At 49.8% G+C, this 27,834-nt stretch overlaps 1 protein-coding gene across 2 annotated transcripts; it reads right to left on the bottom strand.

The window, feature by feature from the left end:
* Positions 1 to 1,023: 1,023 nt before the first annotated feature.
* LOC119919888 (tetraspanin-3-like) lies at positions 1,024 to 27,834 on the bottom strand. Of its 2 annotated transcripts, none has more exons than XM_038740679.1 (7): positions 27,733 to 27,834; positions 13,813 to 14,004; positions 8,601 to 8,675; positions 6,372 to 6,470; positions 6,030 to 6,182; positions 2,723 to 2,806; positions 1,024 to 1,951 (listed from the first exon to the last, which is right to left on the bottom strand). In XM_038740679.1, exons 1-7 carry the CDS (start codon positions 27,799 to 27,801, stop codon positions 1,865 to 1,867), a joined length of 759 nt encoding a protein of 252 aa, XP_038596607.1. In that variant the 5' UTR covers positions 27,802 to 27,834; the 3' UTR covers positions 1,024 to 1,864. The 2 variants fall into 2 exon arrangements, with proteins under 2 accessions (XP_038596607.1, XP_038596608.1); XM_038740680.1 differs by lacking the exon at positions 27,733 to 27,834 and adding an exon at positions 17,510 to 17,584.

Below are 27,834 nucleotides of genomic sequence, written 5' to 3' on the forward strand. Positions count from 1 at the left end.
AGGGCATATCCCCCCGTGCCTGGAATGCCCTCCCTCTGCCCATCCCCCAAGCTAGCTCTCTTCCTCCCTTCAAGGCCCTACTGAGAGCTCACCTCCTCCAGGAGGCCTTCCCAGACTGAGCCCCTTCCTTCCTCTCCCCCTCGTCCCCCTCTCCATCCCCCCATCTTACCTCCTTCCCTTCCCCACAGCACCTGTATATATGTACATATGTTTGTACATATTTATTACTCTATTTTACGTGTACATATCTATTCTATTTATTTTATTTTGTTAGTATGTTTGGTTTTGTTCTCTGTCTCCCCCTTTTAGACTGTGAGCCCACTGTTGCGTAGGGACTGTCTCTATATGTTGCCAATTTGTACTTCCCAAGCGCTTAGTACAGTGCTCTGCACATAGTAAGCGCTCAATAAATACGATTGATGATGATGATATTGTGGATCTGTTCCCTTAAAGCACTTGATAGTCACCCCATCATCAGCCCCTCAGCACTTTTTTTTTAAAAAAAATTATTCAATTTACTTTTACGTCTGTCTCCCCTCCCCTAGAACGTAAGCTCCTTATGGGCAGGGAATGTGTCTAACCAACTCTGTTGTTGTGAACTCGCCCAAGCACTTAGTCCAGTGCTCTGCACACAGTAAGCATTCAATGGATACCACTGATTGGGTGATTGACTTACTGTGGCCTCTCTCAGCTCTGCATCTGCCCTTCCCTCTCTTCTTCCTCCCTTCAGGGGAAAACCACCTCAGGAATTCTCTGACTCCCTAAGCAGGCAGGAGCTCAGCTGCAGCTGGGATCAGGCCATACCCTTTTCTGGTGGACATGGGCCGGAGCAGGTGTTCCCAGAGTCCCACAGAGCACGGAGAGACCACTCCCTCCTTTTGATGCTTAGGCTGCTGGTGGAGGCTTCTAGTACAGGGGCCACGGTCTACTGTAAGTCTGGCCAGGGTCACACTCCCTGCCAGGAGCTGGGCAGATCGGGCAGCCCTGGAAAGAAAAAAATAAAAAAAAACACCACACGCCCAAAACGAAACACGATTTGCTTTTATTTCTACCAGGCAGTGTCTGCTCCCAGATGTCAGGCCAACCATTTCTAAGTGTGGGACACTGGGACCTGGAAAGGGAAGTTCCAGTCACCCTTCAGCCTCAACCACCAAACCCTGGCCCAGCAGGAGGTGAAAAGAAGGTAGGAACTGGAAGAGTGAGGCCACGAGAAGCAGCAGTGGCCATTTAGGGAGACCCAAGTCCAGCAGAGGAAGCCTGTGTTCTAATATGCAGCCCGGATGGGGCTGCTGCCACTACCCTACTTCAAACCGAGGAGGATTAGACATGCTAAATATAAACATTATTATTGAGTTTCAGTGCAATGAGAGTACGTGTTAAGCATTTCTCATCGGGAGACTGCGGAAGGGCAGGAGGCGGGAAAGTTTCCTCTTTAAAAAACACACTTCACGAGTTTCATGTTGTGGGCACTCCGCGGCAGTCAGGGTGTGGGAGAGTTTTTTCTGCCACCCCAAAGATTACTTCCGTGAAAGCACAAACTTCCTTAACAACCTGCCTGCCACGTGTCAAAGTCTCCCTCCCTTCACTCCGACCCCAGCCCCATTCTTAGCCCTACTAGGCCCAAGGCCCATTGATGCTGCCTGGGGGCCGGTTCTGTTGACAGACATCCTTTGCAGGGACCAGAATTGACAACCCATCCTCTGGCACCACCACGCAAGAGCCACGGTTCTGGATTAGATGCAAGCCCCACCAAAGAGGTCCCTTCCATTGCTCGTCCCCAGTCACGTGCTAGCAACAGTGCGTGTGTGTATGTTGTGTGTGTGTGGGGGTCCATCCCCGTTTCTCCAGGTGCTAGGACAGAGAGCTAGGAAAACTTGGCCGACTCCAGGATACGGTAGTCTGGAAGCGGCTGCTGCTTCATGAGAATTCCATTGGCAATGGCAGCAAGGAGCTAGGAAACAAAGGCAGAGGCATTAGCTAACCATGAAAGGAAGAAAAGGAAAAAGGAATTATTGGGTCTAACTGTCTAACCCAATCTGGTTTGTGCTCTGAAAAGTGTGTCTTGGCCAAGGGTACAACACTGTGGCCCAGTGACGGCTGTACATACATAAACACAAACACATACACGAGCAGTGAAGAGGAAGATGAGGACAGTGTCTGAAGGGAGGGAAGGGGACCCATGAATAAGGCAGGGGGTAAAAGAGAGTTGGCTACCAAGTACCATTAGGTCCTGCCATGGGCAGTGTGGGAATGAGCCAGCCAGATCCACAGATTCTCCCTGCCCTCTCTGTGCCCCCCCCCCCCCCCCCCCCCCACCAAATAAAGCAGCAGATCCCACCATTACTGTCATCTTAGAAGGGTATTTAGGGCTCCTTTTACCCTGTCACATGCATGATCACCAGAACATTTGAAACAGCCAAGGAGAAGCAGCAAACCAGGATAGTCTTTACTATCAGCCCCACTAAGGGAGCTGAAGCTGGTGCTCTCTGTGCATGCAGATATGTGTGTGCGCACGCACACACACACTCCCTCCCTCCCTTCCCTCAACCTGACACTTCTTTCCCCAATCCACTCACTAGCCACAAAAACATAACCACCAGCAGCAACTTGGCACTGAGTTTTCTAAGCCCTGGGCCTCCCCTTCTGTGTCCCAGGCCTTGTAAGGAGTCTTCTAAGGCCTGTTGCTATCCCCTCCCCTGGGAACATCTTGTACAGGACTCACCTGCAGGCAACCCACTACCACACAGCACCAGAACACAAAGCTGAGGGTAAATTCCAGTCGCTGCTCCAGCTTGGTCCGACAGCCCTAACGAGAAGATGAACAAATTCATCTGTGAACTCGGGTTCCTCTGTCTTTTCCACCATGAGAGTTTCAAGATCGGCCCGGGGCCTTTTCCCTCCAGGTCCCATCATCAGACCCTAGGTTCCTCCTTTTCCCCAGTTCTGGAGGACAGCTCTAATGACATTTCCATTATTTTTCTCTCTACCACCTCAGGTAGCTGTTCACCCTCAATATGGCATCTGGCCTTTCCCACAGAGGCCAGTAAACCAGCTGGAACTGCTCAGAGGCAATGCCAACAGCCTCTTTCTTCCAGCAAAAGCCAGATGATACCAGTCCCCGATTTGATGTGAAACCACTAGACGGAGACCCATCCCCCTCCATTTAAAGCACAAGCGACAGCAAACCCCAGAAGCAGCGATTTGAGCAGACCCCCAACTTGAAACAGCAGGACAGCTGCTGCTGTCAATCTCCATTGGCTGCTGCTTTTAATGCAGTCAGAGCTGGGCTCTGCCCTCGACTTGCAGTCACCTTTCTTCTCTTTTAGCATGGTGAAGCTCTGGGTGGTTTCATCCAGGTGGTGAGGGGGCACTGGCCCCAGGGAATTGGCACTGAAGAAGCACAGCCATTAGCTTCATCTCCACAGCTTTTAGGGCCAGGCAGAGAGGGGCATCGAGATGTCAGCTCCACTTGATGTTCCTTGTTGGCTGACTGCTGCCTGGAATGCAGGTGGGGTTTCCTCCTCACTGGGTTCCAGGGTCAAGCCAGAGGCGCCCGTCTCGCCCCACCCGCCCAGGTAGCCTGGGGGACGTGCCATGGACGAGGCAGGCGTCAGGGCTTGGCGAACCCTATGGGGTCAGTCCATACAGCCCTCATGCCCCTTCTCAGCCCAGAGCCGCCATCCTCCACTGGGGCTGCACCCCTGCCCAAATAATGTCAGCTGTGGCCGTGCTGGTACACCCTGAGCTGGCTGGTGAGAGCAGCTATGGAAGTGAGAGACAGAGGTGGTGACATGGCAGCAGAGGGCAACTACTATCTTCCTTTCTTCTTCCCTCTCCCTCCCCCTTTCCTCCTCTCTCCTGGTTGGCCCAGGTGTCAAAATGTGAAGTAGGCTCATCTTGGGCCCATCCTCCTTTTTTAGTGGTGAAGTCTGTTAGTGCTTGGGAGCAAGAGCTTGTTTTCTACATACTGCCGAGCAGACCGGGCACCAGGATGGTTCCAGGCAGGGCCTGGCATTCCGGGCTGTGTAAATACACACAGGGGCTGAGCGTCGAGAACATCCAGTGACTAAAACAATCCCCCAAGCACGACAACATCAACAGTGAGCAGAATTTCATTGCCGTTACCTCCTGCCCCTCACCCTACAGTGGGGTATTCCTGACACTAGGGAAACGGAACAAGCTGGACCGCCGGAGCCCAAAGCGTCATCTCGGCCCAATTCCCGCTTCCAGATGGCACCCCCCCCGGTCCAGTCTGGCGAGAGGCCCAGACGTGCGGGTGCAGTCACTGCCAAGAGGGACCCGTGCTACATGGATTGAGGGATGGGGCTGAGCTAAAAGACCAATGGTCCAAGCTGTAGCCCTCATCTTCTCTATGCCCTCTCGCTCCGCCTCACCTGTGCACCTGGATCTGTATCCTTTAAGCACCTGAGAGGCACCTCACCCTTTCCCCCCACCCACAGCACTTAAGTACCTATCTGTAATTTATTTTAATGTCTGTCTCCCCATCTAGGCCATAAGCTCCTTGTGGGCAGGGAACACGGCTACCAATTCTGTTGAATTGTTCTCTTCCAGTGCTCTGCACACTGTAAGCCCTCAAAAAACACCAATGATTGATCGATTCCACCTTGCCTGCTACAACCTAGCATGTTCACTTGGCTCAACCTACTTACTGTACCTCAATCTCATCTACCCGCAAGCACTCAACAAATACGATGGATCAGGAGGAGCCAGACTCCCTCTTTTTCTACTGACCCAGACTTAAGACAAGGAAGACACACCATCTGTCCTAGGTCTCCTTGTATTTAAGCAACTCATTCACAGGGGGTTAACAATACTGGGTCATTCATTCAATTGTATCTATTGAGCGCTTACTGTGTGCAGAGCACTGTACTAAGCGTTTGGAAAGTACGAATCGGCAACATATAGAGGCAGTCCCTACCCAACAACAGGCTCACAGTCTAGAAGGGGGAGACAGACAACAAAACAAAACAAGTAGACAGGTGTCAATGCCTTCAGAATAAATAGAACTATAGCTATACACACATCATTAATAAAATACAGTAAATATGTACAAATAAAATAGAGTAATAAATATGTAGAAATATGTACAAGTGCTGTGGGGAGGGGAGGAGGAGGGGAGGAAAAAGGGGGGGATCAGTCCGGGAAGGCCTCCTGGAGGAGGTGAGCTCTCAGTAGGGCTTTGAAGGGAGGAAGAGAGCTAGTTTGGTGGATGTGCAGAGGGAAGGCATTCCAGGCCAGAGGAAGAACGTGGGCCAGGGGTCGACGGCGGGACAGGAGAGAATGAGGCATAGTGAGGAGGTTAGCGGCAGAGGAGCGGAGCGTGTGGGCTGGGCTGTAGAAGGAGAGAAGGGAGGTGAGGTAGGAGTGGGCAGGTGATGGAGAGCCTTGAAGCTGAGAGTGAGGAGTTTTTGCTTGAGTTTTTCAGTCCCTGTCTGCTTCACCCTGCCCCACTACACCAATGTGGATTTCTTCTCCTTAACTGTCCCCTCACTTCTTTGGGGAGTGGCAGAAGAGAGTCCAATCCCCTCTCCATAGCATGACTGCCAGAGGTCCAGGCAGATTTCCTCAATTTTCACACCAGCCTCAGCTATTCAATGAGGCAGCTTGGGAAAGCCTCCTCCTCTTCCCACCCCTCCCATCCCAGGGAAACTCCAGAGCTGGCATCCTCCCAAGGATGGCCAGCAGTCCCACCTCTTGGGCTCCAGCTAGTCTAAATGCCCGAATCTCTAGCAGAGACGAGCAAAAGCCTCTGCAGAGGTGGACGTGGCTCCTACAGTTGTCTGCTGGGTGACCTTGGGCAAGTCCCTTCCCTGGGCCTCAGTTCCCTCATCTGTAAAATGGAAATTAAGACTGTAAGCCCCAGGCAGAACAGGGACTGTATCCAACTTGATTATTTTTTTTATCTACCTGAGTGCTTAGTACAGTGGCTGGAACACAGCAAGTGCTTAACAAATACCATTAAAAAAAAAAAGTCTGCCCCTCTGGGCTTCCGTTAAGTCATCAATCACCTCTTGGTACAGCAGGTCTGGCCGAGCCGGGTCTCCTGTGCAATTGGCAGAGCTCTTCTTGCAACAGCTTTCAGGGAGCCAGAGGTGGCTAGCCTGGCTCGGGCTGAGACCGATGACCCAATCTGTGTAATTGTGGAGCCCACAGCACTCCAGCTAAGACAGGAGAGAGGAATGTCAGAAGAGCTCAAATCCTGTTCATTCAAGAGCTGTTTGGGAAAAGTCTAAGCAGGCCTGAGCTGGGCATACACAGACAGGCAGAGACAGGCAAAGTGGCCACGCTTCTCTTGGGGGGAACGAGAAGGCAGTGGCCTGAGCAGAGTGGGGTGGGGGTTGGGGGCTCACCTGTTCTTGGAGTTCATCCACAGGCCTACTGCGGGGGTCAGAAGAATTCCTGATGTACCAATGGAAAAGCTGATCCATGGCCCTTAACTCCAAGCCTCTCTGGCAGGAAGAAAAAGGAACAATCACACATTAAGACTTGCACCCTTGTTTCACCCAACTCAGTCACTCAATGGCATTGATTGAGTGCTTATTGTGGGCAGAACACTGTACTAAATACTCAGGAGAGGACACTATGGCAGAGTTGGTAGACATGATCCCTGCCCATCTGTGACCTAGGGAGGCAGCATGGTCTAGTGGAAAGAGCCCGGGCCTGGGGAAGATCTGGATTCTAAACCTGGCTCTGCCACTTGCCTGTTGTGTAACCTTGGCTAAGCCCTCCCCAGCTCCCTGTGTGACCTTGGGCAAGTCACTTCACTTCTCTGTGCCTCAGTTTCCTCATCTGTAAAATGAGGATTAAGACTGGGATCCCCATGTGGGACAGGAACTGTGTCCAACCGGATTTGCTTGTATCCATCCCAGCGCTTAGTAAAGTGCCTGGCATGTAGTAAGCACAAATACCACAGTTATTACTACTATTATTATTATTATTAAAATTAGGATGAAATACCAGTTCTCCCTTCTATTTAGACTGTGAGCCCCATGTGGGTCAGGGACTGGATTTGACCTGATTAACTTGAATTTGCCCTAGCACTCAGAACAGTGCTTAACACATAATGAGTGCTTAACAAATACCATAAAAGAAAGGCTCTTACAGTATGGGACTCGTGTCCTCTATGCTCCTTTCCTTCTTCCTCCTCCTCTGTACATTATTTTCACATTTGCCTCCTTGCTAGACTGGAAGTTCCTCGAGGACAGAGATGTGTCTGCTAACTCTCCTGTCTTCTCTCAAATCATTCAGTACTCAGCTGTGCACACAGCAGACACCTAATAAGTCAGGCCTGACTGGGTTTTTCTCATCATGAGAAGCAGCATGGCCTGGTGGAAAGATCTCAGGTCTGGGGATCAGGACCTGGGTTATAATCCCAGCTCTGCCACTTATCCACTGCGTGACCTCGGTCAAGTCACTGCACTTCTCTGTGCCTCAGTTACCTTATCTGTAAACTGGGGATTAAATCCTCCTCTCTCCGATATAGACTGTGAGCACCATGTGGGACAGTGACGGTGTCCAATCTGATAAACTTGTACCTATCTCAGTGTTTAGAACAGTGCTTGATACATAGTAAGTGCTTAACAAATACCATAAAAAATAAAAATAGAAAAAAATCATCGAGTTCTCCTTTCCTTGAAGGCACAGCTTCAGCTTATAGGAACAGTTTTAGCTTCAGTGGTGAAAAGTGAAACCTACCAACAGCCTCCACTCCACAGTCGCTCCTCTGAAAGGGAAGCTGAACGGCTGGAATGTTGGCCTAGCCCCAATCCCACCCTCCCCGGGGCCACCGGGAGGGTGGGGGATGGTGACGGATACTGTACTCTCCCCAAGCATTTAGTGCAGTGCTCTACCCCTTCCAGTAGCCACTCGATAAATACTACCGATTGACTGAGTGATCATTGACCCCACCTCCTCATCTCCAGAGTTTGGGTGTCTCAATCTCTGCTTTCTGATGTCACCTTCACCATTACTCCCCAAGCCCCTTGAAATGCACAGGGGGCAGGGGAGGGGGGGATGCCACAACCTAGAAGCTTTGTCCCCTGCCAAATGTGCCAGCCTGACTCTCAGCCCCGCATGTGCTAGGGCCTGGAAATCAGAAAGTCATGGGTTCTAATCCCGGCTCTGCCACTTGTCTGCTGTGTGACCTCGAGCAAGTCACGTCACTTTTCTGTGCTTTAGTTACCTCAGTTGTAAAATAGGGATAAAGACTGTGAGCCCCACTTGGGACAGGGGTTGTGTCCAACACAATTTGCTTGTATCCACCCCAGCACTTAGTACAGTGCCTGGTACACAGTAAGCAGTTAACAAATACCACAATTATTATTATTATTAGTGCTGCCCATGTCCCCAGGGCAACCATTCAAGCGTTTCAATCCTTTCTCTCAGGCTCTACCTCAACCACCCGGGACTGGAGTTGCTCCTGGCCTTACCCAGGGGATTGGCAAGGAGCCCCCCTCCGCCCCCACCTCCCCGACTTCTTGCTGGGGGCCAAGTCTCTGGAATTTATCCACTGCTGCTGTGTAGACAGAGAAGGGGCTGGTGAAATCCACCAGAAGGGAACTTCTCCTAAACACACTCACCTTATGGGAATAGGTCTGGGCCAAGATGGCCGACGAGGCTTCCAAGCAGATCAGAACCACAGTGGCATACATGAACTAGAAGAAAGGAACAGCGGGATGAGGTCAGATGCTGTCATTAGCTTCTGTCTGGCTTCCATTCCCACTCCCTCAACCCAATCTAAAGCCCCCAGGCAGCCAGCTGAGGCATAACCAAATCAATTCATTCATTCATTCAATCGTATTTATTGAGCGCTTACTGTGTGCACAGCACAGTACTAAGCGCTTGGGAAGTACAAGTTGGCAACATATAGAGACGGTCCCTACCCAACAGCGGGCTCACAGTCTAGAAGGGGGAGACAGACAACAAAACAAAACATATTAACAAAATAAAATAAATAGAATAAATATGTACAAATAAAATAGAGTAATAAATATGTACAAACATATATACATATATACAGGTGCTGTGGGGAGGGGAAGGAGGTAAGGCAAGGGGGAGGAGGGGGAGAGGAAGGAGGGGGCTCAGTCTGGGAAGGCCTCCTGGAGGAGGTGAGCTCTCAGGAGGGCTTTGAAGGAAGGAAGAGAGCTAGCTTGGTGGATGTGGGGAGGGAGGGCATTCCAGGCCAGGGGGAGGACGTGGGCCGGGGGTCGACAGCGGGACAGGCGAAAACGAGGCACAGTGAGAAGATTAGTGGCAGAGGAGCGGAGGGTGTGGGCTGGGCTGTAGAAGGAGAGAAGGGAGGTGAGGTAGGAGGGGGCGAGGTGATGGAGAGCCTTGAAGCTGAGGGTGAGGAGTTTTTGCCTGATGCGTAGGTTGATTGGTAGCCACTGGAGATTTTTGAGGAGGGGAGTAACATGCCCAGAGCGTTTCTGCACCAAGATGATCCGGGCAGTGGTGTGAAGTATGGATTGAAGTGGGGAGAGACAGGAGGATGGGAGATCAGAGAGGAGGCTGATGCAGTAATCCAGTTGGGATAGGATGAGCAATTGAATGAGCAGGGTAGCGATTTGGATGGAGAGGAAAGGGTGGATCTTGGCGATGTTGCGGAGGTGAAACCGGCAGGTTTTGGTGACAGATTGGATGTGAGGGGTGAACGAGAGAGCGGAGTCGAGGATGACACCAAGGTTGTGGGCTTGTGAGACGGGAAGGATGGAAGTGCCGTCAACAGTGATGGGAAAGTCAGGGAGAGGGCAGGGTTTGGGAGGGAAGATATGGAGTTCAATCTTGGACATGTTGAGTTTTAGATGGCGGGCAGACATCCAGATGGAGATGTCCTGAAGACAGGAGGAGATGCGAGCCTGGAGGGAGAGAGAGAGCAGGGGCAGAGATGTAGATTTGGGTGTCATCAGCGTAGAGATGATAGTTGAAGCCGTGGGAGCGAATGAGTTCACCAAGGGAGTGAGTGTAGATAGAGAACAGAAGGGGACCAAGAACTGACCCTTGAGGAACCCCTACAGTAAGGGGATGGGAGGTGGAGGAGGAGCCCGCAAAAGAGACTGAGAATGAACGGCCGGAGAGATAAGAGGAGAACCAGGAGAGGACAGAGTCTGTGAAGCCAAGGTTGGATACCGTGTTGAGAAGAAGGGGGTGGTCCACAGTGTCGAAGGCAGCTGAGAGGTCGAGGAGGATTAGGATAGAGTATGAGCCATTGGATTTGGCAAGCAGGAGGTCATTGGTGACCTTTGAGAGGGCAGTTTTGGTGGAATGTGGGGGACGGAAGCCAGATTGGAGGGGGTCGAGGAGAGAGTTGGTGTTGAGGAATTCGAGGCAGCGCATGTAGACGACTCGTTCAAGGAGTTTGGAAAGGAATGGTAGGAGGGAGATAGGGCGATAACTAGAAGGTGAGGTGGGGTCAAGAGTGGGTTTTTTTAGTATGGGAGAGACGTGGGCATGTTTGAAGGCAGAGGGGAAGGAACCACTGGAGAGTGAGCAGTTGAAGATGGAAGTTAAGGAGGGGAGAAGGGATGGAGCGAGAGATTTCATAAGATGAGAGGGAATAGGGTCAGAAGCATAGGTGGCCGGAGTAGCATTTGAGAGGAGGGAGGAGATCTCCTCTGAGGATACTGCTGGGAAGGATGGGAGAGTAGCGGAGAGTGTTGAGAGCTGGGGGGTTGGAGAAGGGGGGGGGGGGAGTGACTTTGGGGAGCTCAGACCTGATGGATTTAATTTTATTAATGAAGTAGGAGGCCAGATCGTTGGGGGTGAGGGAAGGAGGAGGGGGAGGAACCGGGGGCCTGAGAAGGGAGTTAAATGTACGGAAGAGCTGACGGGGATGATGGGCATGGGTGTCAATAAGGGAGAAGAAATAGTTTTGCCTGGTAGAGGAGAGGGCAGAGTTAAGGCAGGAAAGGATAAAGTTGAAGTGAACGAGGTTGGCATGGTGTTTAGACTTTCTCTAACTTCAGCTTACTCACTGTACCTCAATCTCATCTTTCCTATCTGCTGACCACTTGTCCGTGGTCTCCCTTGGGCCCAGAACTCCCTCCTGCTTCATACTCAACAGTCCACCACTCTCCCCACCTTCAAAACCCTCCTAAAATCCCATCTCCTACAAGAGGCCTTCCCACACTAAGCCCTTTATTTCCCATCCGCCCTCCCTTTAATGCACTAAGAGCACTTTGACGTTCACTCCAGCCCCACAGTACTTATGTAAATATTCTTTTACTCTAGCTGCCTTAACCAAAAATCCATTTTAATGTCTGTCTCCCCGCCTAGATTGTGGACAGGAATAATGTCTACCAACACTGCTGTATTATACTTTCCCAAGTGCTTAGTGCAATGCTCTGCATTCAGCAAGCACTCAATAAATTCCATTGATTGCACACAGTAGGTGCTCAATAAATGCTATCGATTGATTGATATTTCTGTGTCTGAGGCAACAGTAGAGACGGGTAGGAGGAGTTAGTATGAGTGCCACAGGTTGGGGAAGTGAGAAACTTGGAAACCACCGATATTGCAGATAAATGCAATCCCCAGGTTTAAAAAACCAAAATAAAAAAATACAAAACCCTAAAAGATCTTCATTTTAGCTCATTTCAAAGTTTCAATCTCTTCTCCCGCCAAAGTTTTCACCAGAACTGCTAATAAGTCATGTGGTGTAGAAGTACAGAGCTGCTGGTGATTTATTTATCAGTATCTGCTTGGGTGACCTCCGTCTGACAGCAAGGCTCCAAGCCCTTGGGGCTACTCCAGCTGTGTCCAAGCTCTGAGTGGGTCTCCTGGCTGGCAAATGTGGGCCTGCTTTCCAAGCCTCAGCCAGAACCCCGGTGATGGCACCAACCAATGCCAGGCCTTGAACAAATTCCGTTAGCAACTCACTTTCACGTCAGCCTTTTGGACCACTAAGGTGACATTTCACTGACCTTTGTGCTAAAGTTCCCTCTGGACCAAGACCAAATGAGGAGAAGCAGCATGCCTAGTGGATAGGATGAAGTCCATACTTCATGCTGCTGCCCGGATTATCTTTGTCCAGAAACGCTCTGGGCATATTACTCCCCTCCTCAAAAATCTCCAGTGGCTACCAATCAATCTGCGCATCAGGCAGAAACTCCTCACCCTGGGCTTCAAGGCTGTCCATCACCTTGCCCCCTCCTACCTCTCCTCCCTTCTCTCCTTCTACAGCCCAGCCCGCACCCTCCGCTGCTAATCTCCTCACCGTACCTCGTTCTCGCCTGTCCCGCCATCGACCCCCGGCCCACGTCATCCCCCGGGCCTGGAATGCCCTCCCTCTGCCCATCCGCCAAGCTAGCTCTCTTCCTCCCTTCAAGGCCCTGCTGAGAGCTCACCTCCTCCAAGAGGCCTTCCCAGACTGAGCCCCTTCCTTCCTCTCCCCCTCATCCCCCTCTCCATCCCCCCCCATCTTACCTCCTTCCCTTCCCCACAGCACCTGTATATATGTATATATGTTTGTACATATTTATTACTCTATTTATTTATTTATTTTACTTGTACATATCTATTCTATTTATTTTATTTTGTTGGTATGTTTGGTTTTGTTCTCTGTCTCCCCCTTTTGGACTGTGAGCCCACTGTTGGGTAGGGACTGTCTCTATATGTTGCCAATTTGTACTTCCCAAGCGCTTAGTACAGTGCTCTGCACATAGCAAGCACTCAATAAATACGATTGATTGATTGATTGATTGATTGATAGAACATGGGCCTGGGAGTAAAAAGGACCTGGGTTCTAATCCTGGCTCTGCCATTTGCTGCTGCATGACCTTGGGCAAGTCACTTTACTTCCCTGGGCCTCGGTTACTTCATCTGTAAAACGGGGATTAAGACTGCGAACCCTATGTGGGACAGAAACTGTGTTCAACCCCATTAGCTTGCATCTTCTCCAGCACTTAGTACAGTGCCTGGCCCCTAGTAAGCGCTTAAAAAATACCACAATTATAAGGAGCAATTCAGTCCAACAGGGGACTACTTCTAAAAGCTTTGTCTGAAAAATCTAAAGAAATTACGGGGGTGGAAAAAATCTTCATTTCTGTTGCTTCTTTTCACACTCACCCGTCCAGCCACTTTCTTTGAGCCCTCAAGCTTTTCCAGGAAATCAGACCTGCTCTAAGTAAAACGGCAGATGGGTCTGTTGGGTTTGGGCTAGAAAAATCAATGTATGTTTGATGATTTACACACATGCACACAGATGCGACACACACACACACACACACACACACACACAAACACACACACTCTGTTTCTCCCTTGACATCATCTACTTATAGGCTATGCAAATATCATTTGAGGGGAGGGAAGCGACACTATTTACGGTAACCACAGATCTTGCCGCTTCCCCCGGGATACAGCAGAGAAGCTGTTTGCCACTAGACAGCCAAACCACTCAACTGCAAAGGACAGAAGCTAAAGGACTCACATCAACCAATCAAAACCGTAGCGGGGGCTCAAGTCAGAAAAAAACCATGGCGCATCAGAAGCCATAATCCAGTCAGGATACCCGAGATCCCCAAATCGGATTCTTGCCAAGAGACTTCGAGAAGCTAAGCATGGTTGTTACTGGAAAAAGAACTACCCGGCAGTGTCATTAGTGGAGAAGTCACCAGGTAAGGCTGGCATCACGTTGTCTCCTCTGCCTCTCCGCTAGGAAACGTCCTTCCCCGCACCGCCCCCAATCTCAAGAACAGTCGTACTTTCCCAAACACTTAGTACAGTGCATCCCACCCTGCGGATGATCGGTAAATACCACTGCCACTACTCCTACCGGCTCCATATACTCACGGTTCCTTGCCTCCAGCGAGCGCTTCTGTTGGGAGTAGAGAGGCCCAGGCCGCCAGCGGGAAGCAGCAGGAAGGCCACAGCCATGGCCAACCAGCCAGGAAGAGCCAGGTAGTCGTCTTGAAAGAAATGCTTGTAGTGCTTGTAGGTTATGATCACGAAGGCACCCCCAAGGGCCATAGCAATCGCAGCTCCCTGGGAATCAAGAGAAAGCCCCTGAGCCAGGGGGCCTGGAAAGACCCACCCTGGCTTTCCAAACACCTCCAACTCTGGATCCCTCTGGAGCTGTCACTCTGGCATAAAACACCCCTGACTTCTAGAGAAGGTTATCTATTTCTTGGCTTCTCAAGGGAAAAAAACCAAAAAACAAACATCTGTCCACATAGAATTTCTAAATTATTTTAAGACATGATAACTGTGGTATGTGTTAAGTGCTTACTATATGCCCAGCTCTGTACTGAGTGTTGGGGTGGATACGGGACAATCAGGTCCTGCATAGGGTTCACAGAGTAAGTAGGAGGGAGACCTGATATTGAATCCCCATTCTGCAGATAAAGGAACTGAGCCCCAGGGAAGTGAAGTGACCTTCCCAAAATCACACAGCAGGTAAGTGATGGAACTAGGATTAGAACCCAGGTCCTCTGACTTCCGGGCCCTTTCCATTAGGCCATGGTGCTTCCCATTGCCTTTATGAAACCTTTAATTAATATTTGCTGAGTGCCCAGATGCTTGACCCATTCCAAAGCAAGAGAGGTTGTTCACTTCAACTGCCTGGTGACACCATAATAATTCCTCAAACTTGTTAAACGCTTTTATTGTTCCAAAGCATTTTCACACATCTGTGATCTCAGTTGATTCTTACAGTATTCTCGCAAAGGCAGGTAGCAGCCTCCCCATTTTACAGAAGAAACGGAAGCTCCAGAGAGGTGAAGTGACTTGCCCAAGATCACGCAGGATCTGGAGTCAGGATCTGAGCTGGAGTCAGAATCTGGATCTCCTGAAACTCAGATCCATGCTGGGTCCACAAGATCCCGCTGCCTCCTATATTGAGGGGACCTGTGGGACCCAGTCAAGACAGAGCAATGAATGGGCAGAGAGAAATGGGATGACATATCTGGAATCCCCCTAGACTGTAAGCCCGGTAAGGGCAGGGATTGTCTCTCTTTATTGCTGAATTGTACTTTCCAAGAACTTAATACAGTGCTCTGCACACAGTAAGTTCTCAATAAATACGATTGAATGAATTAATGTGCTTTGCACACAGTAAGCACTCAATAAATACGATTGAATGAATGATTGAAAGTGAAAATCAGTTCCTAAATAGTAGAGCTAGCTGAAGGGATGACAGAGCTAGGGGTGATGGGAAGTGAATTGGGGAAAGCTTGCTGGAGGAGGTGGGATTTCAGGAGGGTTCTGAGTCTGGGGAGAGCTGGGAGGTCTGCCTGATGTGGGGGAGGGAGCTCTACCCCAGGGGAACAGTGTGAGCAAGGGGACGGAGGTGGGAGAGTCGAGAGTGAGGGACAGCTGGAAGACCGTCTTGAGACGAGCAAAGAAAGCGGGTTGGGGAATAGTGGGTGAAGAGAGCAGATGGGTAAGGTAGGGTCAGGGGGTGGAGAGCCCTGAAGCCAACCAGACACTTTGAAAAAGTATAACCTCAAAGACTTTTCTATATCACCTCTTCACCCACCCTCCACCCAGTAACCTTTCACCATTTCAAACTAACCTTTTCTACCTCACTGCTCTTGTTTATAGATTGGAGAGTTCTGGCAGAGGCCCAGATCAAAAGTGAACAGTGTCACTTTTCATTAATAGTGAATTCTTGAAACCAGCTAGGGAAAAGAAGAAGAGGGCAGAGCCTTCAACTGGGATAAATGGTGCTGAAAAATCAGAACATGGGGGAATTTCATAAACCAATAATAATGGTACTTGCTAAGCACTAACTATGTGCCAAGTACTGTTCTAAATGCTGGGGTAGGTACAAGTTAATCTGATTGGACACAGTTCCTGTCCCACATTGGACTCACACTCTTAATCCTCATTAACTGAGGCACAGGGAAGTTAAGTGACTTGCCCAAGGACACACAACAGACAAGTGTTGGAGTCAGGATTAGAACCTAGGACCTCCTAGGCCCATGCTCCATCCACTACACCATGCTGCTTCTCACCGCGCCAGCATCAGCTCAACCCAGGACCCCGTCTCCAACAGTGATGGAGACAGTGGGGACCGACAGATGTGCCTCTGTGCTGAGACTTCAGGACCAAGAACCTGTGTGCTGGAATTGATTATAGTACTAGTGGTTTGCACCACGCTATTCCCACTCATAATAATCATGATAATAATAATATTTGTTAAGCACTCTGTGCCAAATACTGTAATAATAATAACGGTATTTGTTAAATGCTATGTGCCAAGCACTGTATTAAGCACTGGGGTTGATACAAGATAATGAGATCGAGCACAATCTCTGTCCCCCAAGGGGCTTACAGTCTAAATTGGAGTATTGAATTCCCATTTTGCAGATGAGGAAACTGAGGCCCAGAGAAGGTAAGTGACTTGCCTAAGGTCACACGGCAGGCAGGCAGCAGAGGTGGGGTGAGAACCCAGGTGCTCTGACTCCCAGCCCCATGCTCTTTGCACTGGGTCACTCTGCTTCTCCCAGTGATCAACCCAGCAGTTTGCAGAATGAAAAATCCTGACCGCCAACACACATACCCTCCAGGCAAGGCCTGGTTTCCACAGAAAACTCAAGATCTCTCGTCTTGGTCACCCTTGGGGGAGGCCATGGGGTCTCCTAACCTCCTGATGCTAAGAGAACAGTGATGGGGCAGACACTTCCAATGAGGACGCTGCATAAGGAGTCCTCAGAAAAGCCCATGTTCCCAAGGTTCCCTTACAGACCACGCATGTCCTGTCCTGCAAACACAAACCCATACCACTGAGTGATTGCTTTGGCTGTGACCTTGGCATATATTCTGTATTTTAAGGTTACATACAGGCAATGGGCGGTGGGGGGAAGGGGCACCAACCCCTGGGTCTTTGCACTGTGCCATGGTATTCAGGAAAGACTTGCTGATTTTGACCCACAGTAACTTTTAGAGGGCTTCCACCTGTCACACCGGACTCCTATCCTGGGTGCCCTTAAGTCAATAGTGTGTGTGTGTGTGTGTGTGTGTGTATGGGGTGGGGGGGAGCGGGGGATGAGGAGGAGAGGGGTTTAGGGATGTAGACCTCTGCCCACATCCTACCTCTGGCTTGGAATGCCCTCCCTCCTCATATCCGACAATTACTCTCCCCTCCTTCAAAGCCTCATTGAAGGCACATCTCCAAGAAGCCTTCCCTGACTAAGCCTTCCTTTCCTCTTCTCCCACCCCCTTCTGCATCACCCTGACTTGCTCCCTTTATTCATCTCCCCTCCCAGCCCCACAGCACTGAGGTACATATCCATAATTTATTTATATTAATGTATGTCTCCCCCTCTAGACTGCAAGTTCATTGTGGGCAGGCAATGTGTGTGTGTTGATTTTTATATTGTACTCTCCCAAGCACTAAGTAATAAATACGATCGACTGACTGACGGAGATGGGATCCTCGTGGCTCTTGAACACAAGAGATGGTTTAAAGGGCAACTCTGCTGTGTCTGTGGGGGGGGAACAGTGCTAACTGATGTGGAGGGAGGGGAGCAACCTCGGGCAATCCCACCTCTCTCACTGCCACACTATTTCTGCATGAGGCCAAAGAAGGAGAGCATCAAAAGGAGGCTGATGGACATGTCTACGCTCTGCACCCAGAGCCAGTCCCGCTGGGCCTGCTCCTGCTGCTGTTTATGCAGGGCCTCATGCTGGGCTTGCTGGCACCAGTCCCGCTCCAGCTGCTCCCTGTAGTACACCTGAAAAAAGGCGTCAAAGTCAAACGCAGTTCAGTGGGGGTCAGGGTATGGGCCCTGGCTGCCATCAGCCTCCCTGCCCCCGGAGGTCCTCGGGGCTAGGCGGGCCATGGTCCAACTTGGGGTGCAGGGCGATACTGCCCAGCAATGTGTAGACCTTGCCCATGAGGGTGAAGCAGTCGGTGGCCTTGGCGTTGCCAACGTTGTGATCCAGGTGGAACAGGAAGCTCGGCCGGTAGACTGTACTAAACGCTGTACAGTGTACTACCGCTGTATTAAGCCCTAGGGTAGATACAAGATAATCAGGTTCCACACGGGACTCACAGTCTATGTAGGAGGGAGAACAGGGATTGAATCCCCATTTTGCAGATGAGGAAAATGAGGCCCAGAGAAATGACTTGACCGAGGTCACACAGCAGACGAGTGGCAGAGCCAAGATTAGAAGCAGCGTGGCTCAGTGGAAAGAGCCCGGGCTTTGGAGTCAGTGGTCATGGGTTCAAATTCCGGCTCCGCCACTTGTCAGCTGTGTGACCTCGGGCAAGTCACTTAACTTCTCAGGGCCTCAGTTACCTCATCTGTAAAATGGGGGTTGACTGTGAGCCCCCCGTGGGACAACCTGATCACCTTGTATCCCCCCAGCGCTTAGAACAGTGCTTTGCACATAGTAAGTGCTTAATAAATGCCATCATTATTATTATTATTATTATTATTATCCTCTGAGTCTCAGGCTTGGGCTCCTTCCACTAGGCCACACTCCTCCCTGCCAGTCACATTCCCTCTAGGGCCCAGAGTGCAACGAGCAAGTAGGTGGCGGGCAGAAGTGCAGCACATTGTGAAGAGCACCCACAGGTATTTTCCAGGCAGGACCCACTGAGGGACCTAGTGATCGCAGCACAATGCCTGCACACCAAGAGCCAGTAGGCAGTTGTCTTGGTAGCCTTTGCAGCAAATTATACTACACATCTCTGAAGGGATTCAAGCCCACAGTCCCTGGTTTGAGAGGCAGGTGTCTTATAGTGTGCTTTGGGCAGGGAACGGGTCTACCAACACTGTTATATTGTACTCTCCCAAGCGCTTATTACACAGCTACACTCACAATAAGCCCTCAGTAAATGATTGACTAATTATTCCCTAGGCCACTGGAGCTCCCAGACAGTAGGCCTCTCCAACAGTAGCACCAAAAGGAAACTTAGAGGCACAGAGCTAGGATTACCCTCCTAATCACCCAGAGGCCTGGTTAAGGATGGGCCAGTTACCATCCCTCCTTTTAACAACCCATCAGGGACTTCTCACCCATGAATTGATTTTAAATCTTTCTTGGGCGTTCTCACAACCCCGACTCTCCCCGCTTAGGAGCGGTCGTGGTTTTTCCGTGGTCTCACCCGCCACCAGTTGAGAGACGGCCACAGTCGATGGATCTGCTCATAGTCACGCAGCAGGGAAGGAGCAGAGTCAGGATTAGAGCCCAGGTTTTCTGCCACACCCATGCTCGTTCCAGTTGACCACACTGCTTCTCTGAAGACTCATCACATTTATGCAGCTTCCATGGGGTGCACAGCACTGTACTAAGTGCTAGGGAGCACCCAATCGAGTTAGAAGATACAACTTCTGGGCTTCATTAAGGAGCGGAGAAAGGTAGGGAGCTGCTGAGATGCCAGAGGCTTCGTAATTTTCATCCCCAAGGATGGCCTCAATTTCCCCCACTCTTCCTTTCCAGTCAGGCTTATGCAGAGTGACCTGCTTGGGCCCCTGGGTCTGGTATGAGGCTTGAGTGTCATTAATTGGTGTCATTATAATAACAATAATAATAATTTTGGTATTTGTTACGCCCTTACTATGTAAGCACTGTTTTAAGCGCTGGGGGAGATACAAGGTAATCAGGTTGTCCCACACGGGGCTTACAGTCTTAATCCCCATTTTCCAGATGAAGTAACTGAGGCAGAGAAGTTAAGTGACTTTGGGCAAGTCACACAGCTGATAAGTGGTAGAGCCGGGATTAGATCCCATGACCTCTGACTCCCAAGCCCAGGCTCTTTCTACTGAGCCTCACTGCTTCTCTAATCTATTCTCTATCTTCAGCCATTCCCTTGGAGAACTCATTCACTCCCATACCTTCAGCTACCATCTGTGTAAAGATGATACCCATTGTCTACATCTCCAGCCCTAACCTGTCTCCTCTGCCATTTCACGTTTCCTCAATCAATGGTATTTATTGAGCCCCGACTGTGTGCAGAGCATTGTATTGAGCACTTGGGAGAGTGTAATACAACAGAATTGTTAGACATGTTTCCTGCCTACCAGGACGGGGAGACAGACTTGAAAATAAATTATGGATATGGACATAAGCGCTGTGGGGCTGATGGTGGGGTGAACATCAAGTGTTTAAAGGATACAGATCCAAATGCACAAGGGACGCAGAAGAGAGAGGGAGTTGAGGAAAAGAGAGCTTAATCGGGGAAGGCCTCTTGGAGGAGATGTGATCTTAATAAGGCTTTGAAGGTGAGAAGAGTGATGGTCTGTTGGATATAAAGGAAGAGGGCGTTCCAGGCCAGAGGCAGGGCGAGAAAGAGGTACGGTTAGAAAGTTGATGTTAGAGGAGTGAAGTGTGCAGGCTGGGTTGTAGTAGGAAATAAATATGATTGATGAAATCAGTGAGGTAAGGTAGGAGGGGGAGAGCTGATTGGCTGCTTTAAAGTTGATAGTAAGGAGTTCCTGTTTGATGCATTCATTCATTCAATAATATTTATTGAACGCTTACTGTGTGCAGAGCACTAGTGGATGGGCATCCACTGGAGGTTCTTGAGGAGTGGGGAGAAGTAAATTGAGCCTTTTTTTTAGAAAAATGATCTGGGCAGTAGAGTGAAGTAAGGACTGGAATGGGGAAAAATAGGAGGCAGGGAAGTCAGCAAGGAGGATGATGCAGTAGTCATGACGGATACAATAAGTGCTTGGATCAGCTTAGTAGCAGTTTGGATGGAGAGGAAAGGGTGGATTTTAGCAACACTGTTTAGTGATAGCTTTAATATATGGGTTGAATGAGAGATGAGTCGAGAATAATGCCAAGGTTACGGGCTTGTGAGATAGGGAGGTTGTAGTGTTTTTTACGGTGATGAGAAAGACAAGACTGGGTTCGGGTGAGAAGATGCAAAGGTCTGTTTTGGATGGGTTAGTTTTGAGGTGTTGGCAGAATATCCAATTAGAGATCTCCTGATGCCAGGAGGAAATGTGACATTGCAGAGAAAGAGAGATCGGGGCTGAAGATGTAGTTTAGGGAATCATTCGCATAGTCATGGTAGTTGAAGCCATAGAAGCAAATGAGTTCTCCGAGGGAGTGGATGCAAATGGAGAATAGAAGGGGACTTCCACAGTTAGACAGTGGGAGACAGAGGAGGAGCCTGCGAAAGAGACTGAGAAGGAGCGGCTAGAGAGATAGGAAGAGAGGACAGTGTCAAAGAGGCCAAGGTTAGATAACGTTTCCAGAAGGGGGTGGTCCACAGTGTTGAAGACAACTGAGAGGTCAAGGAGGATTAGGATGTAGTAGAGGTCATTGGATTTGGCAAGAAGAGGGCAGTGGTGACAGTAAAGAGAGCAGTTTCCATGGAGTGAAGGAGATAGAGGATAGAATTGGAGGAGAGGAGGTGGAGGCAGCGGGTGTAGTAAACTCAATCAAGGAGTTTTGAGAGGAATGGTAAGAGGGAGATGGGGAGATACCTAATGGGAGCCATGGGGTTAAGGGAGGGTTTTTTTTTAGAATAGGGGATACACGAGCATGTTTGAAAGCAGTGAAGAAGCTATTGGAAAGTGAATGGTTGAACATGGTGGTCAGAAGGGTAAGAAAGAGGGAGCAAGTGTTTCAATAAGGTGTGAAGGGATGGACAGATTTTGAGAGGAGGCAGGAAATCTCTTGATATAATGCTGGGAAAGATGGGTGAGTAGAATATGGGGCAGAAGGGAGCGAGGGACTGGAGAGAAGCAGGGGAGATTTTAAGGAGGTCACACCTGATGGTTTCAATTTTATCAATAAAGTGCATGGTCAGGTCATTGGGGCAAAAGATTTTTGGCAAGGGGGAGGGAGTTAAATGTCTGAAACCACTGCTATGGGCAATAGGTATGGGAGTATTGCTGCTGAGCAGAGGAGAGGGCAGAATTAAAGCAGGTGAGGAGGAAGTTGAGATGGACAAGATCAGCCTGATGGCTGGATTTCCCCCAGTTGCACTGTGCAGCTTGAGAACAGGAATGGAGGAACCATACTGTGGAGGTGATCCAGGGTTGTAGGTTAATGGTATGAGATCAGCAGAAGGACGAGAGAGTTGAGTTCAGTGGAGATCGTGTTGAGGGTGTCGATTTGAGCATGAAGAGAAGGTTGGGGAGGGAGACCAAATGGGGCATGATGACTTTAGAAAATTGGAGGGGGTCAAAAGATTGGACGTCTCTGTGGAGAGACCTCTGGGGAGCAGGACAGATTTGCAGGGAGGGGTGTGTGGAAGAGGTGGAAGGTGAGGTGGTGGTGGTCAGATAGAGGGATTACAGAGTTGGTGATGGTAGAGACATCTCTATTTTGATGTCCCTCTGATACCTCAAACTTGACATGTCCGCTACCACGTTAGTACAATCGCTGCCTGAATCACTTTTCTTAAAATAAAATAAAATAAAATTGCTTGGTCCACATCTCTGCCCTCCTCAAAAACCTCCTCACCATGGGCTTTAAGGCACTTAATCAGCTCTCCCTATCCTACCTTAACTTGCTGATCGACTACAACCTAGCTCTCACACTTTACTCCTCTAAGACAAACCTACTCTCTGTATCTCAGTCTCGCCATTGACCCCTTGCCCACATCATCCTCTGCCCTGGAACTCCCTACCCCTTCATATCTGACAGACCTCCACTATCCCCACTTCAAAGCCCTCCTTAAATCACATCTTCTCTGAGAGGCCTTCCATGACTAAGCCCTCATTTCCACTACCTATCTGCCCCTCTGCATCACCTATGCAATTGGCTGCATACCCCTTGAAACTGGCCTAGCTCCTGCCAGGAGTCAGTGGTGGTTAAGTGCCCCAGCTCCTCCCTGGCCACAGGCCCTTGAGCCCCACCCTTTTTAAGCCTAGGGGCCAAAGAAAGGCCTCCCTAGCTCTAAGACCCTCTCTTCCTGCTCATCCACTTAAGAAACACAGCAAAGTTGTGGGACACTTGGGAACTGGCACATTTTCTGCAGCAGAGGATCAGTGAACAAGTTTTAGGGTTAAAATAGAAGTGTGGGAGTCAGTCTTGAACAATCACATTTATTGAGCACCCACTGCGTGCCAAGCGCTTGGGAGAATACAAAAGAGTTGGTAGACATTTTCCCTGCCCACAAGGCACTTACAGTCATACAGGGGAAGACACAGTAAATGCTCAATACATACGATTGAATGAACGAAAGACAGACACTAAAATAAATTATGGATATTTACCTAAGTGCTGAGGGGCAGAGGCTGGGGTGGATGAAGGATACAAATCCAAGTGCAAGGGGACTGGAGAAGGGAGATGGACTCGGGGGGACATAAGGGCTCAGTTGGGGAAGGCCTCTTGGAGGAGATGTGATTTTAATAGGGCTTTGAAGGAAGGGAGAGTGATGGTCTGTCAGATACGAAGCGGGAGAGGGTTGCAGGCTGGAGGCAGGGCACGGGCAAGAGGTCAGCGATGAGATAGCTGAAATCAAGGTACAGTGGGTAGATTGGTGTTACACGAGTGTGGTGAGCATGCTGGGCTGTAGTAGAAAAATCAATGAGGTCGGATAGGAGGGGGGGTGAGCCTATTCAGTGCATTAAGGCCTGTAGTAAGGAGTTTGACATGGAGGTGGACAGGCAACTACTGGAGTTTTTTGAGGAGTGGAGAAACGTGGACTGAACGTTTTTGTAGAAAAATGATCCGGGGAGCAGAGTGGAGTAAGGACACCCAATCCGTCACCAAAACCTGCCGGTCTCACCTCCATAACATCGCCAAGATCCACCCTTTCCTCTTCATCCAAACTGTTACCTTGCTGGTTCAGTCTCTCATCCTATCCTGACTGGATTACTGCAGCCTCCTCTCTGATCTTCCATCCTCCTGTCTCTCCCCACTCCAGTTTATACTTCATGCTGCTGCCCGGATCATGTTTGTGCAGAAACGCTATGGGCATGCTACTCCCCTCCTCAAAAATCTCCAGTGGCTGCCAGTCAACCTACGCATCAAGCAAAAACTCCTCACTCTCGGCTTCAAGGCTCTCCATCACCTCGCCCCCTCCTACCTCACCTCCCTTCTCTCCTTCTACAGTCCAGCCCGCACCCTCCACTCCTCTGCCACTTACCGCCTCACTGTACCTCGTTCTCGCCTGTCCCGCTGTCGACCCCCTGGCCCACGTCCTCCCCCTGGCCTGGATTGCCCTCCCTCTACACATCCGCCAAGCTAGCTCTCCTCCTCCCTTCAAAGCCCTACTGAGAGCTCACCTCCTCCAAGAGGCCTTCCCGGACTGAGCCCCCTTTTTCCTCTCCTCCTCCCCATCCCCCCCACCCTACCTCCTTCCCCTCCCCACAGCACCCGTAAATATGTTTGTACAGATTTATTACTCTATTTTACTTGTACATATTTACTATTCCATTTATTTTGTTAATGATGTGCATCTAGCTTTAATTCTATTTGTTCTGATGACTTGGCACCTGTCCACATTTTGTTTTGTTGTCTGTTTCCCCCTTCTAGACTGTAAGCCCGTTGTTAGGTAGGGACCGTCTCTATATGTTGCCAATTTGTACTTCCCAAGTGCTTAGTACAGTACTCTGCACACAGTAAGTGCTCAATAAATATGATTGAATGAATGAATGAGTGAGGAAGAGGCAGGAGGCTAACAGGGAGACTGATGCAGTAGTCCAAGCGGGAAAGGATAAGTGCTTGGATCAACGTGACAGCGGTTATGATAGAGAGGAAAGGGCGGATTTTAGTGATATTGTGAAGGTAGAACCAACAGGATTTGGTGACATTAAATATTTGGGTTGAATGAGATTGCTGAGTCAAGGAAAACTGCATGGTTACTGACCTGTAAGAAAGGGAGGATGGTAGTGCTGCTACAGTGATGGGAAAGTCATGGGGAGGACAAGGGTTGGGTGGGAAGATGAGGAGTTCTGTTTTGGATACGTTAAGTTTGAGGTGTCAGTGGGGCATCCAAGTAGAGATGTCCTGAAGTCAGGGGGAAATACAAGACTCACAGAAGGCAGATCCCAGTACCAGGTGATACCAGAAAGATAACAATAATTGTTGTGTTTGTTCAGCACTTACTTTGTGCCAAGACTGTGTTAAGCCCTGGAGTAGATAAAAAATAATCAAGTCACGCAGAATTCCTGTCTCACACAGGGCTCACAAAGTAGGTACTGAATCCCCACTTTACAAATGAGAAAACTGAGGCACAGAAAAGTTAAGTGACTGGCCCAAGGTCACACAGTAGGCCAATGACAATCCTGGGACTAGAACTCAGGTCCTCTGACTCCTAGGGCTGTACTTTTCCCACTAGACCACTCGGCTTCTCAGAACCAACATAGACTCTGCCCTCTGGGAGTTCGCATTCTAAATGGGGAATCAAGACTCCCACACCATCAAGGGTATTTATTAAGGATTTTATTTTTGTGTAGAGAACTGTACTAAGTACCTGGGAGAGTATAGTACAACAAAATTGGTAGGCATGATCCCTGCCCACAGGGAGCTTACAGCCTAGAGGGAGAGACAGACATTGAAATAAATTACAGATAGGGGACATGGCATAGTATAAGGATATTCATTCATTCATTCAATCGTATTTATTGAGCTATAGTACTATGTGCAGAGCACTGTACTAAGCGCTTGGGAAGTACATGTTGGAACAAGTACATAAGTGCGGAGGGTGGGGTGACAGGTATTAATCAATGGTATTTGAGTGCTTCTGTGCAAAGCACTTACTAAGGGCTTGTCTGAGTACAATTCAATGGAGTTGGTAGACAGGATCCCCCCACCCACAAGGAGCTTCCAGTCTACAGAGGGGAGACAGATATTGAAATAAATTACAGTTAGGGGAAATAGTTGGATAGAAGGTTCTGTACCATGATTGGTTTGGGAAGGGACAGTGGTAGGCTCCCTGGAGGAGGTGGCCATTGAACATTCATTCATTCAATCGTATTTATTGAGCGCTTACTATGTGCAGAGCACTGTACTAAGCGCTTGGGAAGTACATGTTGGAACAAGTACATAAGTACGGAGGGTGGGGTGACAGGTATTAATCAATGGTATTTGAGTGCTTCTGTGCAAAGCACTTACTAAGGGCTTGTCTGAGTACAATTCAATGGAGTTGGTAGACAGGATCCCCCCACCCACAAGGAGCTTCCATTCATTCATTCATTCAATCGTATTTATTGAGCGCTTACTATGTGCAGAGCACTGTACTAAGCGCTTGGGAAGTACATGTTGGAACAAGTACATAAGTACGGAGGGTGGGGTGACAGGTATTAATCAATGGTATTTGAGTGCTTCTGTGCAAAGCACTTACTAAGGGCTTGTCTGAGTACAATTCAATGGAGTTGGTAGACAGGATCCCCCCACCCACAAGGAGCTTCCAGTCTACAGAGGGGAGACAGATATTGAAATAAATTACAGTTAGGGGAAATAGTTGGATAGAAGGTTCTGTACCATGATTGGTTTGGGAAGGGACTGTGGTAGGCTCCCTGGAGGAGGTGGCCATTGAACATGGTGGTAGTGGTCCGCACAGAATGGACAGTGTTGGGTCAAACCTCAGAGAGGGAAGGACTGATCAGAGGAGTAACAGAAAGCCAAGATGGGCCTGTCCTGGGTCAGGTGCAGATTGGGTCTGGGAGCAGCAGGACAATGCTGCTCCCATTTGCCTTTTATTAAGGGGACTTTGATCAGCTGGTGCCTCAGCTCATTCCCCACAACATAGCACCTAACAGAAGGGAGAGGAAGAGAGACCTTTACTGTTACACCAGATCTGAGAGTTCATTGACCCTGAGCTCAATGGTTTGGGCTGAATCTCTTAACAGCTTCCCAGGGTCCAGGGAAAAGCACTCAGCAGATAGGAGGACATTGCAGCGTGGCTCAGTGGAAAGAGCACAGGCTTGGGAGTCAGAGGTCGTGGGTTCAAATCCCAGCTCCAGTTGTGGCTGTGTGACCTTGGGCAAGTCACTTAGCTTCTCTGTGCCAAAGTTACCTCCTCTGTAGAATGGGGATTAAGACTGTGAACCCCACGTGGGACAACCTGATCACCTTGTATCCTCCCCAGTGCTTTGCACATAGTAAGCGCTTAACAAACGCCATTATTATTATTATTATTCTTATTACCCCAGGAGGGTAATGGCTATCCAGTAATGTCCATCTACAGTCTAATCTAGACTGCAGGCTTGCTGTGGGCAGGGAACATGTCTACCAACTCCGTTGTAGTATAATCTCCCAAGCATTTAGTACAATGCTGTGCACACAGTAAGCACTCAGTAAATATGACTGACTGACTGATCGGGAGGGCCGGGGGTCGGACCCACCCTGTCCCCTCTGCGCGTCAGGGCTCCCACCATCACTCAGGCCTTTCTCTAGAGATACAATCTTGGAAAACCGGGGACGCCAAAACAGGTAACAGAGTTTCCAGGTGAGTTAGGGGACGAGTGCAAAGGGCCTTGACACGTGAGCCTGTCTCCCCAATTGTCCAGTCTCCCCTCCATTTCCCTGGATGGGCTCAGACGTGACCTTTAGCCAAGGGAGGGAGGGGGTCACACGCCTGTGGGTGGGGGCGAGCAGCTGCAGGGGAGACGGGATAGGAGGTCTGACCAACCCGTTTCCTTCCTCTCCCACCTCTGAGGTTTGCCCCTCCTCACCCTCCCTTCTAAGGAGGGCAACCTCCCTGTCCCCATCCCCATTTCTCTCGGGGGAGGAAACAACGACCCCGAAGGGAAAGGGGGCGGCCACACTAGGCTGCCCTGCCATTACCCCCAGCCCCGCGCAGCTCGGTCCTCAGCTGCCGCTCGCCCGTCTTGTCCCCGCGGGAACAACACGTACCCAGAGGAGGAGACTGAGGAGCCCAAGCAGTACCCGAGCCGAGGAGGAGGCGGCGACCACGCAGCCCATGGCTCGGCCGCACGGAGGAAGGAGCGGGCCGGC

This window comes from Tachyglossus aculeatus, chromosome X1 (genome assembly GCF_015852505.1).
Source record: "Tachyglossus aculeatus isolate mTacAcu1 chromosome X1, mTacAcu1.pri, whole genome shotgun sequence".
Classification (NCBI taxonomy): Eukaryota; Metazoa; Chordata; class Mammalia; order Monotremata; family Tachyglossidae; genus Tachyglossus; species Tachyglossus aculeatus.

Excerpts from the sequence above, each read along its gene's own strand:
- LOC119919888 (XM_038740679.1), bottom strand. The coding sequence starts at position 27,801 with ATGGGCTGCGTGGTCGCCGCCTCCTCCTCGGCTCGGGTACTGCTTGGG. Across the intron at positions 14,005-27,732 it reads TCCTCAGTCTCCTCCTCTGG|GGAGCTGCGATTGCTATGGC; the intron begins GTACGTGTTGTT and ends CTTGATTCCCAG. Across the intron at positions 6,183-6,371 it reads TGGATGAACTCCAAGAACAG|CTGGAGTGCTGTGGGCTCCA; the intron begins GTGAGCCCCCAA and ends CTCCTGTCTTAG.